Source organism: Podospora anserina, chromosome 5 (assembly GCF_000226545.1).
Source record: "Podospora anserina S mat+ genomic DNA chromosome 5, supercontig 10".
NCBI lineage: Eukaryota > Fungi > Ascomycota > Sordariomycetes > Sordariales > Podosporaceae > Podospora > Podospora anserina.
The window spans coordinates 283,451-298,755 of NW_001914849.1; the positions used below are offsets into that span (position 1 = coordinate 283,451).

The window sequence follows — 15,305 nt, forward strand, 5'->3', positions numbered from 1 at the left end:
AAGCATCAGCCAGCGTTGCACTTTGTTTTAACGAATGTGAATCGGATAGGAAGTTGGCCTATATTTTGCATCGTTCCACCAAGTTTAGATGCCTTCGAAAAGGTTTTATCCAACGCCTCTGGTTCTGGAGAGGTGCCTACTCCCTCCCTCCCTCCCTCCCATTCCTCACAACCTCCCCACCCGTTCCAACAGAAACCTGTACCCCTCCAGCACGTACCCCCATCTCTTGCCATCCGGGTCTCTGTACATGTCAAACAAGTGCGGCTCCCCCTCCCCCAGCGTGAAGCCCACATCCACCCCGTGCTCCCTCATTGCCTTGACCGTCTCCTCGGCCTGCTGCCAGGGTATCAGATCGTCCTTTGTCCCGAAAACGATATGCGTAGGGGACTTGTAGTTACCCCTTATAACCTGCGCGTAGGGGCTCGCTTTGATTATTTCCTCTTCTGCTGGCTGTGGCATGGAGGTGTAGCTCTCTGGGTGGGGGGTTCCGGCGGGGGGTAGACCGCGGAATAAGACGGGCAGGGTTTGGGCGTGCCAGTTCATGTGAAGGATTAGACGGCTGCGCGCGTCGGAGGGGGTCATCCACCCTCCTGCTGCTAGGAGATTGGGGGGGATGTTGTAGGAGGTTATTGGGTTTGGTTGGACGCAGTCGAGGAGGTTGAAGGGGGTGGTGGTGTATGGATGGGAGTGGGAGGGGATGTTGGGGGTTTGCCAGAAGGGGGATTGATAGTTTGTTGGGGAGTAGAATGAGAGGATTGCGGAGGGGGGGTGGGGGGAGGTCCAGGACAGGGACATGGCTAGGAGGCCGCCGGTTGAGTAACCTATTGCTGCTGTGTGGGTTGGGTTGATGGTTATGGAGGATTTGAGGAGTTTGAGGGTGGGGAGGGAGGTACGGGCCCAGGTGTGGGCGGTGAGGATGTCGGGGAGGGGGCCGGTGAGGAGGGTTGTTTCGGGGCAGAGGCGGTAGTCGACTGAGATTGGGAGAAGGCCGTGGGAGAGGAGGTGGTGGATTTGGCGGGGCCGGATGTCTTTACGGGAGAGCATTACGTGGCCGCCGCCGTGGATTATCAGGGCTGGGTAGGGGGGGATGTTAGTGAGGTGGTGGGGAGGAGTGGTGGTGGTGGTGGGTTTGAGAGTGGCGCACCTACAGTCCAGTCTTTTTGGGCGGCGGCTTGTTGTGGGGTTGGGTGGTAGATGTCTGCGCGGAGGGGGAGGTTCTTGTCTGTCACATGGGTGAAGACGAGGGTTTCGACTTCGCCGGTGGTTTCTTGTGGCGTGCTGCGGTAGAGGGCGGGGTTGTCGACTGGTTGCTTGAAGCCGGTGATGACGCGGACGATCTCGGACTCTTTGGTTGTGCTGCCTGTCCAGGAAACGTGTTGGAAGCCGCTTGAGCGCATGGACTTTTCCCAGAACTCGGGGCTGGCGAGGACATAGGGTCTGCCGTCGTCGAAGAGCCACCAGCCTTCGAGGAGGCCAAACACCAGGTCGAACCAGAACATGCGGCTTGTGAACTCGACAAGCGAGACGAAGCCGTGGGGTCGGAGAAGCTTGTCGATGTGGGTGAGAGAGCGGCGCAGGTTGGAGGTGGCGTGGATGCAGTTGGTGGAGAGGACAATGTCGAACTGGCCGTGGTACTGAGTCGGGGGCTCCTTTTCGATGTTGATGGTGGCGTATCTCATGCAGTTGTACTTGGCAAACTTGCGCTTCCCTTCAGAGACGAGCGAGGGCGAGATATCGGTGAAAGTGTACTCGACTGGGATGCCACACCGCACAAGCCGGTCGACAACCCATTTGGTGGTTGATCCTGTTCCAGCGCCGAGCTCAATGATTCGGAATACACCATCTGGGCCGGGTGAGGCGCCGCTCAGAGCCTTTTCAAGAAAGCGCGTGAGCAGCTGTGACATGATGACGTACATGGGACTGGTACTGTAGACGTCCTCAAGGATATCGCGGTTCTTCTTGGATCCGAAAAGAACAGTGAGTGGCTCTTTTGCCCCGCTAATCAGCTTCCCCAGCTCTGCGCCGCAGAGGTTCAGCAGCATGTGCTCCTTGGCGTGTTGAGGAAACTCCTGGACAAGTTCGTTGAACAGCTGGCTTGAGCGGACTTTGTCGATGGGCTCGTCGGAGCGGACGTAGGTCTTGCCGTTGTAATCTGCGATTTTTCCGTCCCGTAGGACTTCATAAAGGACGTCTCGCAGGTGGTGATGTCTGGGAAGGCTGGGCAGGGGTGGAATCTCCTCACCAGTGGGCAAACTGCTGAGATCAATACCAAGATCCGCGAATGCTTCGACTGTGTAAGCAAGGACGAGACGTGCGTTCTTGGGGTAGACGTTTTTGTAAAAGTCGGTCAGATGGTATGCGTCGGCGAGGTCACTGAACTGGTCCTTGATGGATTCAAACGCATCGGGAGCGGCCTGAAACCTGCGGTCTGTGTTTGTGGGAACTGGGCGTGGTGGAATTTTGACTGAGGGATCATGGGGGATGATTCTTGGCTCAAAGCTAGGTGTTGCTGGTGTCGGTGTTGTGGTGATGGTTGAGTTTGTTGTATCTGATGGGGACACATCACGGCCAGTGACCTTGACGAACATGCCGGCGAGGTCTCCAAAGGTGCTCTCGGATGTGAGCTGTGCCAGGTCGACTGACACGCCGAATGTCTTTTCAATGTCGCTCATGAGTTCGATGCAGAGCAGAGAATCAAGACCGCGATCTGCCAGGTTCGTGGACCGTTCAAAATCAGCGGGAGAGCACTCAAGATGGCTGGCTAAAAGGCTGGCGAGCTTTGGGAGCAAATTCTCAGAGTCCCTTGGCCTCCCACGCTCGGGGGCTGTGGGAGCCGCCTCCAAGGACGAAGCACTTGGCTGTGTCTGGCGCTGCTCGCTGGAAGCCGTGGTTTGAACGACTGTGGGGGTGTCTTGCAGTTCCCGACCCAGACGGCCAGCGAGGTATGCGGACAGGGAGGCGAAGGTTTGGAGGTCTTGCAGTTGGTCTTGAGGGATAGAAATACCAAAGATCTGGTCCACCTCGGACACTATCTCTGTGGTTACCAGCGAGTCAATACCAAGATCGGCAAGTGTAACATCTCCCTTGAACTGATCGGCTGGCACATCGGTGACCTTGGTGAGCAGCTCCCGCAACTCCTGCTCGATGCCTGGGCCAGCAGGACGCTTCGGCAGGGCAGGAGTGGCAACAACTGGATGTTGTTGGAGAGTGTCATGTGGACTGACAGGGTCTTGTCTATTGCTAGGTGGCGCCACAAGAGGTGGAGAAGCGGGCCGAGTGATGCCGTTGGTGATGCCATTGGTACCGACAGAAGCCGTGGTCTGTCCTTGATTTGCCCGCGAAAGCGCCTTTGCCAGCGACGTGATGCGAACTCGGCTGAAATGCGCCCCAAAGGCGACAAAAACAAGCTTGCCTGACTCCTGCTCAAACACCAACACATCATTGACGCTCTCCCTGTCGGATGTTGCCGTAGATGTGGCGCAAACCTTCCAAGTCTTGTTGGCTGTACCCTCAAAGTCTCGCGAGAGACAGAGTCGGTCCACCTGGGTGCAAACAAATACCTCATCCGCTGGACATGGGCCAAGACAATTGGCGTAGAGCCCCGGGACTTGAAGGAAGTTGTCGACTGCGACTGGGTTCGACAGAAGTCCTTGTGTGACAGGGGGTTGCTCCGCTGGCAGCACGACCTGAGCCACCACCGCTCCATTGTGGCCGGCGACTTGACGCACACCCTTGTAAAAGTCATGATACTGCACAACTCTGGAGAAAACCTTGTAGACCAGTGAACCCTGAACAGCCTCGCCGTCAACCCGAGTGGTTACCTCATCAAAGTCGCGGTGCCTGATGAGCCTTGAGATTCGATCTAGTTCAGATGTTGTGCTGTCGTCTTGGGTGGTGATGACTTTGACACTGCCCACGGCATGGGTGGCTGGCTTTGCGGAAGTGTTGACGCCCCGCGGCTGTGAGTGGAACGAAAAGTCCCATCTGAACCTTTCTCCGTCCGAAGGGGCCAAGACAAGCTTGATAATCTTGTCATCACTCGTGCCCAACGAAGATGTTATCTCAAGGCCCTCCAGCTGCCCAAATGTAAGCGCCGATATCCCTTCTGCTTCAGCAGTCATCTTGACAGCCTGCAAGACAAGCTCGACATACAACGGAGCTGGACATAACGGTTGCCGGAGGACGGCATGTCCACTAACGAGCGTCCGCCATTCCTGACTGCGTGGATCGATGGTGAAGACGGCGCGACGTTGCGTGGCGTGAGTGACGTCAAATCCCGAGAAGGTGATCAAGACTGGCTCAGGCTCGACCACTGGCACTGTCTCGGTGATCTGATCTTGCGCCTGCACTGGCTTCGGCTGTTCTACGACAAAGTTGAAGTCCAGCCAATGTCGGACCTTTTCGAACTGATATGGCGGTAGGTTCAACGGCAGATAATCTGCTTGATGAATGCGATGAAATGGCCAAAATTGCACTTGGTTTCCATTCTTCCACAAGTTCGTGACGGTATCAGCCAGGGCGCCCAGGGCATCTTCCCGGCTGAGATTGACGGGGCAGAAGAGATGGTCTCGGCTCTCAGCATCTGACAGTGATCGACGGGCAATGCTCGTAACGGATGAGTTCGAGCCAGCCTCAACCCAGGTGCAAGACCCATATCTGGCCTCTATCCGCTTGATGGCATCTTCAAAGTACACTGGCGTCCTCGTGTGGTCGGCGATCAACTTGGGTGTGGCGGCAGCCCATGTCTCTCGATCTGAGGTCGTCTCGATCCTGATCTTGGGTGTGTTGTATGTCAAAGACGCTGCCAACGCCTCAAGACCGGGGATGATAGAGTCGCAAAAGCGGGAGTGAAATCCGTGAGTAACATTCAGGACCTTGTACTTGACCGCTGTTGACTTCTTGATAACTTCGATCACAGCCTCCACCTCAGTTGAAGAACCCACCAGGACATGGCTCCGAGGTCCATTGTAGCAGGCCACCTCGAGCCCAGAATAGAGCATTGTCTTTCTCACTGATGAGATCAGTCCCATGGTATTGCCATGGTCGGCGTCGAGCGCGATCATGGTGCCCCTCTCCGAACCCCACTTGTCACGCATCAGGACAGCCCGGCCATGAACAAGTTTGAGTCCGTCCTGGAGCGAAAATACACCAGCCACAGTCAAGGCGACGAGCTGGCCAAAGGAATGACCCACGACGCAGTCGACTTTGAGGCCACATGCGATCCAGGATTGGGCGCAGGCATAATGCAAGGCGAACTGCATGGTCTGTAACTGCACCACGTCATCAATGGGCGTCGAGTCAAAAATAGCCGGGTAGATTCCTCCGTGACCAAGCCCTTTGAGAACCTTGTCACACTGGTCCAGGTATTTGCGTAGCAAGGCTGAGCCGGTGTAGACGCTCTTGCTTAACCCGATGAAGCGACTTGTCTGACCACCGAAGATGAGCACGACCGGCTTTGGAGAAGGGTTTAGACGGCACAGCTGAGAGTCTGGGGTGGAGGCTGCAATGCGGAGTTGATCGTCCAGTTCTGACATGCTTGATACCGCTGTTATGAACATGTTTGGCAGTGATCGGTCCTGGTGGTCGCTGAGGTTGTAGGCCATGTCGGCAAGGACATTGGTACTTGACGAGGCGTTGAAAGAGGAGAGATACTGTCGCAGTTTGGCACAGTTTTCCCCCAGACTCTTTGCGCTGTTTGCGGATACCAGCAGTGGGTGTTTGGAAAGGGCTGCCGACGACTTGTTTCCCCTGCCAGGACTTGGTCCGGTTGCTTCCCTGACGACCATGGCGGCAATACTACCCGCCGCCCCATAATTGTTTACACAAGCGATCAGGACGTCGGATTTCCACGGAACCGTCTCTGTCGGAATCCGAAATTGGCTGGTATCGAGCTGTATCTTGGGATTCAGCCGGGAATAGCTTGCCTGTCGAACAATGGCTCTCTTCTGCATCATGAGGAGGACCTTGATCAGGCCGGCAACTCCGGATGCCCCCTCTGTGTGGCCGATATTGCCTTTGACCGAAGCAAAGTACAGAGGCCCTGTCCGTGTCTGGCTTTGAAAGACTTCCTTGATGCCCTGGAATTCCTGTGGATCACCGATAGGCGTGCCTGTTCCATGTGCCTCGAGGTAGGAAACATCTTCAGGGCTCACTCCGGCCATCTTGAGCACCCTATGATAGAGCGCTGCCTGTGAGGGGCTGTAGGGCACTGTGATAGGCACGACATTGCTGCTTTGCTTGACAGAAGTGGACAGAATTGTGCCAAGAATGGTGTCTCCGTCCGCCAAGGCTTTTGGCAGACTCTTGAGGACGACTAGGCCAACACCTTCCCCGCGGCAATAGCCGTCCGCCCCGGCATCGAAGGACTTGGTGGCACCCGTCTGGCTGAGGAAGGACGCAGCGGCGAGGTTTTGGTAGAAATGCGGGCTTGTAAAAATGGAGACACCACCAGCAATGGCACTCGTGCAGTCGCCGTGAATGATGGCTTTGCAGGCGGCATCGATGGCAACAGCCGATGACGAGCATGCGGTATCGAACGTGACCGACGGGCCAGAGAAGCCAAAGAAGTGGCTGATCTTTCCCGTCAGGAATGCCCGCAGAGTACCAAGGGTAGAAAAGGCGTTGGGTGGATGGCTGGCAACGTTGTCGTTGTAGTCCGAGGCGCACACCCCCACAAAACAGCCGACCTCGGTGTCCTTCTCTCGTGGGCCAAAGTAGCCAGACGACTCCAAGGCTTGGTAAGCGACTTCAAGAAGAAGTCTCTGTTGTGGGTCCATTGATGCTGCCTCTCGGCTTGACTTTTTGAAGAACCGGTTGTCGAAATGTTCGATGTCGCTGAGGAAGTTGCCCAGGAAAACAGACTTTTCTGTGCTGCGTCTGTGGTCTCTGGTGGGAAAGCGCCCGGTCGGCGCCTCGGTGACCATGGACAAGCCAGAATCCAGTAGCTTCCAGTATTCCTCCACTGACTCTGCCCCGGGAAACTTGCAACCCATACCGATGACGGCAATCGCATTGGCCGGTGAATCTTCGATATCGTTGGTGGCGCTGTAAGCTGATGTTGCGGCCATGTCTGTGGTTGGTGGCGTTGAGCCAAATTTCCAATGTGAGGTGGATGTGTAGGTCTTGTCAGCCAATTTGCTGAGTGACTCCTCGTGTTGAATGGAGGTTTTGGTTGCTGCGATCAAGTTGAGCACCAGAAGCTTACTATTCCTTAAGATATCAACCGCTATCAAGACAGCAACTCAACGTTCCCATAAGGACAAGAACAGCCTGGATCGACCTTGATCTCAGGGGTGTCAACTCGGGTCCGTGCTTGAAGGGATGTCACCACGCAGTCTTGACACGGATCCTCGTGAGAGCTTAGTCCAGCGCAAATAAGGCAGTGTGACCGATAACCACTAGTATGCAAACCTGGTTTCTCGCAAGAATTGCTATATTCGAATAACAAGCTCTATGTCGAGTTTGGTCAGCTACCATCAAGAAACTGGTCACTACCGAGGAAGTTGAATACCGTTGTTGGATTGTAGGGTTAGAGTTTCTCCTCAAAGCGGTAATCCCAGTGCAGGTCACCTCGCTCATCAGACCCAGCTCGGGTCCCAGCAGCCTCGACAGGCACAAGCAGCATTCTATCAAAGACCTATAAGATGATTCAAGGTAATTGCCGCAAGATATCCTATCACTCCGCCGGTATGTAGGTAGGAACCTAAGATAGCATCCATGATGGCGGCGTTCTCGTATCTGTCGGCTACCCAAAAGGCGCCTATCGCTCACGAGGTACCCAGTGACGAAGGCTATCATGGGCTTGATCCACTACATCACAGTTTAGGTATCAAAGACCTCGGACCTCGTGCCCTCTACCAGTTGTGTAGGTAACCAAGCTGTTGTCATTCAAGAATTATGTAACAGCAACCTACTTTAGGTAGCTTACACACTGGCTATCGGATTACCTCGCTTGATACGTACATGATCTCACGTCACATTTCATAGCAATGCTTTGGTGTGAGTTTATGGAGCAAATAATCCCCGTATGTACCCTATCATCAACCCAGCACACCGCTATGCTTCCAGTACTTGATATACAGCCGCACCTGTTCACTGTCAACTGGCCCCAATCCTCTCAGTGTAGGTGAAGCCTTCCGAGCCAAGACGGTGTCCAAGATTATCCCTCCACACGACATCTTGCGAAACTCATTCTTCAGAAAACGCGACAGTTTCTTCGCAGGGTTACCCTGATCTGGCGCTGACATGACAGCTTCCACCCATTCCTCAAACGACACCACTTGTGTAGAAGCGAACCCCAACTCACTGGACAAGAGCGTGATCATTTCATGCCAGCTTTGCCGTACTGGGTTCTCCAAGTGGTAGACAAGCTCCGGTGGCTGATCGTTGAGCAAAATATCGACTACCGCTGCTGCAGTAGCATCGACTGGCAGCCAAGAAAGAGTCTGAGCATCTGGTTAGCAAGGCCACTTTCACCAAGGCACGTTCCATTTCTACTCACCCCTTGAAGATCTGGAATGAGGCGGACTTTGCACGACGAGGCGACAAGCGCAACAAAATGTTCATCCACGTTCCAATATCCACTCCGAGAGCCGGCGATTTGGCCCACACGCGCAAAACCTGTCTGGATCTGGGGGTAATCGCGCGCTGCTCGCTCGACTATCTTCTCGCATACCAACTTTGCTTCTGCGTACCCCAGTTCAAGAGCGCAGTTTTGGCCACTGACAGCCTCTTCTGGCACAAGACGCTCTTTGTGAAGAGAGGGATAGTTCCCGACTGTGGATATGGATGAAATGAATAGAAAGCGAGGTCTCTTCGATGGCTGGAGTCGGTGAGACTCGGAAGTTAGCTGTATCAAGTTCTGCAGAGCTCGAAAGGCGGAACCAAAAGACTGGAGGGACATGTTGAAGTTCATTGGCCAGGCAGCGTGCACCACATGTGTGGCTTTGGATGCGATTTGCTGGTACACGCCACTGTCCAGGCCAAGAAAGGGCGCCCCCACGTCTGCCCCGTAGATCTGTATCTTTGACCACTCTGAGTCAGACAGCTCGATGTTTCGGGCTTTCAAGGCATTCTTCTGCCTTTCCTGCGCTGGTTCGGCTGAGGGTCTGATGAGAGCGATAACCCCGGCCACTGTCGGGACTTTGACAAGTTGTGCCAGAATAAACGACCCAAGACTTCCAGTGCTGCCGGTCATGACCACGACTGCCCGTTGCGCAATGGTTTCTGAAGTCACGTTGGAGTACCTGTCCGCAATTTGCTCCAGGTGACCCAAGCTCGACAGCCCATTCTGAATTGTGTTTTGCGTTACAATGGCCTCAGCAAGCCGACTGACAGAAGGATTGCGATAAACAACATCGTCAGCCACGTTCCTAACATCCACCTCCCAATTTCTACCTTCTTGCGCGGCCGCTCTCAGCGAAGCAACCAACAGTCTCCGCAACCTCGTCGCCTGCAAGCTATCCATCCCAAGCTCGAAAAAGTCATCCTCATCCGACCAATACCCACCCCTAGACGCCATCACCGCTTTGACCAAACCCCTGACGCTTTCCCGCGGCGAAGAAAGATCAAACGCCGGCGCACTGGCCATAGCATCAATACACCTATACACGCCCGCAATCTCCCTCTCAAAAACCCGATTCACCTCCCTCCTCAACACAGTCCCCTTATCCGACCTCGGCAGAGCCCCAGAACCAACAAACAAAATCGCCGCCGGGGAAGAAACCCTCGCATGGGCATCCATCTGCCTCCCTGCCTCCTCCACCAGAGGCCATATCTCCCCCCTTAGCTCATCCCCGTCAGCCACCTCCCTCGTTGTCGTCTCAACAATAACCCCAATCTCGAACTGCGCATCCCCAAACGCAACGGCAGTCTTGACTTTGTCATGCTGTTGGAGGATAGTCTCCAGCATCGTCGGGCGGACCTTCTCCCCGGTAGCAAGACAAATGAGATCGTCTGTTCGTCCCGCGATACGAAACTCCCCAGGGAAACCCTCCCGAGCGAGGAGCAAGTCTTGTAGTTCGAAGCGTTCTGTCCAGCCAAATGGCCGCATGCTGAGTTTATACGCCCGACCTAAAAATTCACCATCTGTTGTCGTTGGCATCAGCTCCACCTCCATCGCGTAGTCAATATCCCTTCTCAACCGAATAAACCGCCAGTCATGTCCAGCAGGCGGGACAAAAAACGGGGTTAGGGGTCCTGTCTCGGTCGCGCCGTAGTGGTTGATGAGTCTTACACCTGCTGCATTAAGACGTTGGCCGATAGAAGGCTTCGGGAGGCCGCCTCCAAAGGCGACGAAATCGAGTTGTTGGAGGGCGGTTACTCCTTTGTTGTCTGGGAGGGAGGCGATGTCTTCGAGAAGTGAAGGGACAGTCAGCAGGGCTTTGGAGCTGGAGGCTTGGAGGAGCTGGACGATGGAGGAGCCGGTGGGGAGTTCGGAGGAGGGGGGAATGCAGAAGGTTTTGCCGATGCCGAGGGAGAGGCACATTGGTACTAGGCCGAAGCCCTATGATGGTGGTTAGGTAACTGCGCGGCTGTGTTGTGAACCTGAAGGGGGAGGCGCTTACGTGAAAGAAGGGCGATGACGAGACGGTTAGACCTTGGCGTTGTTCTGCCGTTTCAAACTCGTGACATTGAGAGAAAGCGAGGAAGTGGGCGTGGGTGCAGTAGATTGGTTTTGGGAGTCCAGATGTGCCGGATGAGTGCAGAATTAGCGCTGGATTGGTGGTCTGCACCGACACATTGGTCTCCAGAGGGGAGTCCAGGTCGTTCAGGAAAGTTTGGTACCCGGCGGCGGTAAAGACCTGAAGGCCTTTGTTTTGGGGTTCACCATTCTGGAACTTGGTATCGACCGCCGGGGTTGGCTCGTCTAGCATCGAACGGAGACGCTGCGAGGCAATGACTGTTGTGGCTCCAGTGCGCCCGATGAGATGGTGAATTGCGGTCGCGCTGAGCCTTGTTGAGAGCAGAACCGCCGGTATGCCCAATCTCATAAGAGCCAGGATGTAGACGGCCAGACCGAGATCGCTCTCCATCAGTAGGACTATCGGTCCTTGTGATCCATCAGCATCACCTTGCCCCCGCCGAGTACGTTGTTGAAGATGAGACAAATGTGCTTCGAGCCATTGGCAGCAGTTCGTAATAGCCCACTTCAGGGTGGTATAAGTCACACGGCTCAAAGAGTACCCATCAAGACCTGGTTTCTTTTCAGCTTGAACACAAAACAAGTAGTCGGGATTCTTTTCGGCGTGGAACTCGACAATGTCGGAGAGAGAACGGATGGCATCTTGTCGGTCAGGCTCAAGAGTCACCCTCGCAGGAATGAAAGCACGCATCGGAACGGCCTCTTTTGGAATGTCTTGTGGCCTTGGTCTCAGTGAGGAGTGGTTTTGCAGTCAAGATTAGACTTTAAGTGACATTGCAAAATATTCTGTCAATATGGTGTTGAATGGGACTCTGGCTCGTTCAAGAGTGAGACCCGAGTCGCGCGTGCCAACAACTCGGGTCTGCTAACAGAAAACAGTGGTAATTGCGAGCAACCTTGTTAACGTCATTCAACTCGGTCAATGTTAACTCCAGAACAAAGATATTACAATGATAGAGCAGTAGGCTGCTACATGATTCGTATTTGACCAAACATTCCATATATGCTAAGAGACAGGCCCTTCGATGTACATTAAAATGAAGACCACGACCACTTCGGTCCATGCATAGAAAATACCCCTGAATGTGCCCCTGACTGGCCAAGTCAACAATGTGGAGCAAAGCCATCAGTCTTTGAGCAGACGGATTACCACGTCTGCATTGAGGTTTAACAGATTGCCAATAACCTGCTGTGCGAGCTGCGAGTCAGCTTGCCTCAGGAGAACAGTGACACTTCCAGGTGCTTCAGCCTGTCCTCGGTAGTCTTGTTGGGGTGGCTGCTGCGTTGCTGGAGCAGCACTCTGAGGGTTCTCGTTTTGGGAAATTTGTGGAGCAACTTGAATCTCCGCGCCACCCATCAAGTGACCCATGTCCTGGCCACTCTCAAACGCCAGGCTCAGGTTTTCCGGCGAGAGGTGCTGATCGGGAGTTTGTCCCGAGGAGCTTGATTCAGTCGAGAACCAAAGCCACGGATGGGAGTCTGCATCCAGCGGCCGCACCTGCGTCAACATTGTTGCCGGGCTGGCCATTTCCCAGTTGGAAAAGATGGACGCATCTGCCAAGGTTTCCGACAGTGTGGGTGTTGGTGGGGCCGGGGCGGCGTCGACTTCCATCATCATGTGTTGGTCCTCGTTCAAGTTGGCTAATTCGGCATCATCAGAGCTCAAGTCGGATTCTTCGCCGCTCGAACTGTTGTCGTCTGCGTTGTCGTCCGAGAGATATTGCGTTGAAGTGGAAGGGTCGTCATTCGATGGGGCCCTGGACCGACGTTTCCGTCGATTTAAGGCGACGCTACTGCACCCAAAGATCTGTTAGCGCCAACTGGGAACCGGGGGGGGGGGATGGGGGCGGCCGGTGGTCTTGTTGGTTCGTGCTTACCGATTTCTAATATCATGGGTTGAGCGATCTGGCAGATCCAACAGTCCAATCTGCTTCCAGTTGTTGCCATATTTCGCAACTGCTTCCTGTAGTATTCTATCCTCTTCAGGGGTCCAGGGATCATGTCTGTGGTCCGGCCCGAGCACGTGTTGCCATCTTTTGGCGCATTCTGCCCGTAGGATGCAATCATCTCTTGTCAGATATTTCGGAACCAACAGCTTGACAGATAGGTATGGAACGACTTACGGTCGGCGTTCCGCGTTTGCATCATCTTGGACACTGCTGACCATCTGCTCCCAGTTAATGACAAGTCAGGTGACAAGATACATGTTAGTGTATCAAGGGACACACTGACTTTAATCCAGCCTGCGCCACAGCCTGTCGTAGCTTCCTATCCTCGTCGGGGGTCCACGCCCCCCTCTTGATATCGACTCGTACCTTGTGCCATCGCTTACGGCAATCCTTGTTCGTCCTGTCAGGCAGCAAAGCTGCCACCTCATTCCAGTTTTTGACAGCGCCGTGTGTATCGACTTTTGCCCACCAAGTCAGCGAGATTCACACAAATACTTCACCGAGGCTTGTGATGGAAGGGGTTGGTACTTTGCACCTTGGCCCAATCTCTGAGAATGTCGTCTTCGTCCTTCGTCCACCACCTTCGTTCCCGCCTAGAAACCTGGCCGGACATGGGATTGATGTGTCAAGGGTTGAACCTCGATATGCCCGTCGATGTTTGAAACGAACAGGAATTGTCCAGCGCTGTCCAGTCTACAAAAGAGAGAGAAGAAAGATGAAGACAATGTTTTAGCGATGATACCCCTCCGTCGCTGCAGACATCTGTAAGGTCTCGGTGGCCGGCTAGAATCTTTAACGCTGTCACCCCCCTATGGGGCGTGTGCAGCGGCTTGGGGATCTGGGTGCGACGTCACCTGCTTCGTAGGATCTGTTCTGAGACCGTCGTCTCTTTGCACAATGCAAGAGCTCTGCCTCGACAGTGCGGGGTTAGATATTGGACATCAGGTTTCAGAATGGGAAGCGGAGAGGCAAGCCGTCACCTGATTCTCTCATCGGCACCTCTCAACCGCCTTTCTCGAAGAGCCGCAAGTTCCCCTCACTCGACATCTGTCTTCCGGTCATGATCCCTTGCTTTGATCCTGGTCTTTCCAATACTCCCTTGGCCACCTGTGGGGCACCAAAGGGCCCAGGTTTTCCCAGACCCACACCGGTTTGCTCTTGGGGCTGGATTTTCTTACTGTTTACTTTTTAACCAACAACCAACTACTATAATACCAATTTGCTTACCATTTTTTGGCCATTTTAGCCTCATTTTCGTAGCTAATGACTTTCCTAGGTCGCTAGCCCAACAGGTTATGAGCTCTTTTGACGCTTAAATCACTAAGCAAACCGAAGTCGACGCCCTCGTCGATAACCCGACCTCGCAAGGCCGAATATTATATCGGACCTTACGACTTTTCGACCCTTGTTAGACTAATATTACGTAATTAGACCTTTCGATAGCGATTTTAAAAGCGTTAAAAAAGTTAATTAACTTCCTAATTAACGGAAGCCTGGTTTTAACCCTAACCCTTATTTTAACGAAAAGTTAAAGTAACCGACTACCCCTTACCGATAAAAGTATAGTTTACGGCGCTAATTTTTTTTTAATTAAATTTCTTTAATTCTATTATTTTTATAATTTTTTAATTAAAAAATTATTATTTTCCGGTAATAGTCGAAAACTCTATCCTACTTTATTAAGAGACCGATAGTAAAGTAAATATTTTACCCTTTACTTAAATTAATTTAATTTATTATTAACGGTTATAAAGTTAGGTAATACTTTTTTTTAAATTTTTTTTTTAACGTCTTTCTTATAACGTTTTTTTTACGATTTTTCTTTAATTAATTTTTTTTTAAAATAATTAATATTAATATTATTATAGTTTAATTTTTAAAGTTTATAAAAGTTATAAAGAATATTAATATTATTATTATAGTTAAATAACAAACCTTTTAAATTTTATTAGTTTTAAATTTAAAAACCGATTTTTTTAATTAAAAATTTTAATTAATTTAGTCCTTTATATATTATAATTTAAAAAACTATATTAAAATTAATATATAATTATTAATAAAAGAAGGGATATTTATTTTTAATTAAGAATATATTAATAATTTAAATATTTAAAATTTAATAATAATTTCTATTAAAAAGCTTAAAATTTAATAATAAATTTTTAATTTAAATTAAAAAGTTAATAATATTAATATTTATAATTTATATTAAAAAATTATTTAAATTTTATAGTACGGTACTTTCGATATTATTAATATATTTTTAAAAAAATATTTTATTTTTAAATATATTAATTTTATTTTATTTTAAATTTATTTTAATTAGCTCGAGGTCCTTTATTATTATTTTAATATAATAAAAATTAAAATCGGTTACGTAATTTACTTTTAAACTACCCTAAACGGTATTAAAACCGTATACCCCGATTTATATAATTAATTACTAAGGAAAATAAAAGATAGTATTATAATTTCATTATTTTTTTATTAAGAGTATAGTACTAAAGCCGTTATAGAAAAAACTATATCGGCTTATTTTAAAATTATTATTAAAATTACTAAAGTTCCGGCCGCGACTATATTTCTATTTATTATCTTATTAACCTCGATAAAAAAGTCTAATTAATATACTAAAGGTTCAAAAAAAAATAATTACTATTATATAAATTATAATCGTTATTATTTAAAGGGTACGGTTTCTTAATAATATAATT

General features: G+C 51.0%; 3 protein-coding genes across 3 annotated transcripts; all 3 read right to left on the minus strand.

The window, feature by feature from the left end:
- Positions 1–165: 165 nt before the first annotated feature.
- On the minus strand, positions 166–7,067 carry PODANS_5_11000 (uncharacterized protein; the record flags this gene model as incomplete). Its single annotated transcript, XM_001905618.1, has 2 exons — positions 166–1,073; positions 1,145–7,067. The coding sequence occupies 2 exons, from the start codon at positions 7,065–7,067 to the stop codon at positions 166–168; spliced, it is 6,831 nt and encodes a 2,276-aa protein (XP_001905653.1).
- Positions 7,068–8,039: 972 nt separating this feature from the next.
- On the minus strand, positions 8,040–11,333 carry PODANS_5_11010 (uncharacterized protein; the record flags this gene model as incomplete). Its single annotated transcript, XM_001905619.1, has 3 exons — positions 8,040–8,444; positions 8,501–10,350; positions 10,412–11,333. 3 exons carry the CDS (start codon positions 11,331–11,333, stop codon positions 8,040–8,042), a joined length of 3,177 nt encoding a protein of 1,058 aa, XP_001905654.1.
- A 435-nt stretch (positions 11,334–11,768) lies between these two features.
- PODANS_5_11015 (uncharacterized protein) lies at positions 11,769–12,790 on the minus strand (the record flags this gene model as incomplete). The annotated part of the gene is made up of 3 exons (XM_001905620.1): positions 11,769–12,399; positions 12,520–12,688; positions 12,766–12,790. 3 exons carry the CDS (start codon positions 12,788–12,790, stop codon positions 11,769–11,771), a joined length of 825 nt encoding a protein of 274 aa, XP_001905655.1.
- Positions 12,791–15,305: the final 2,515 nt, after the last annotated feature.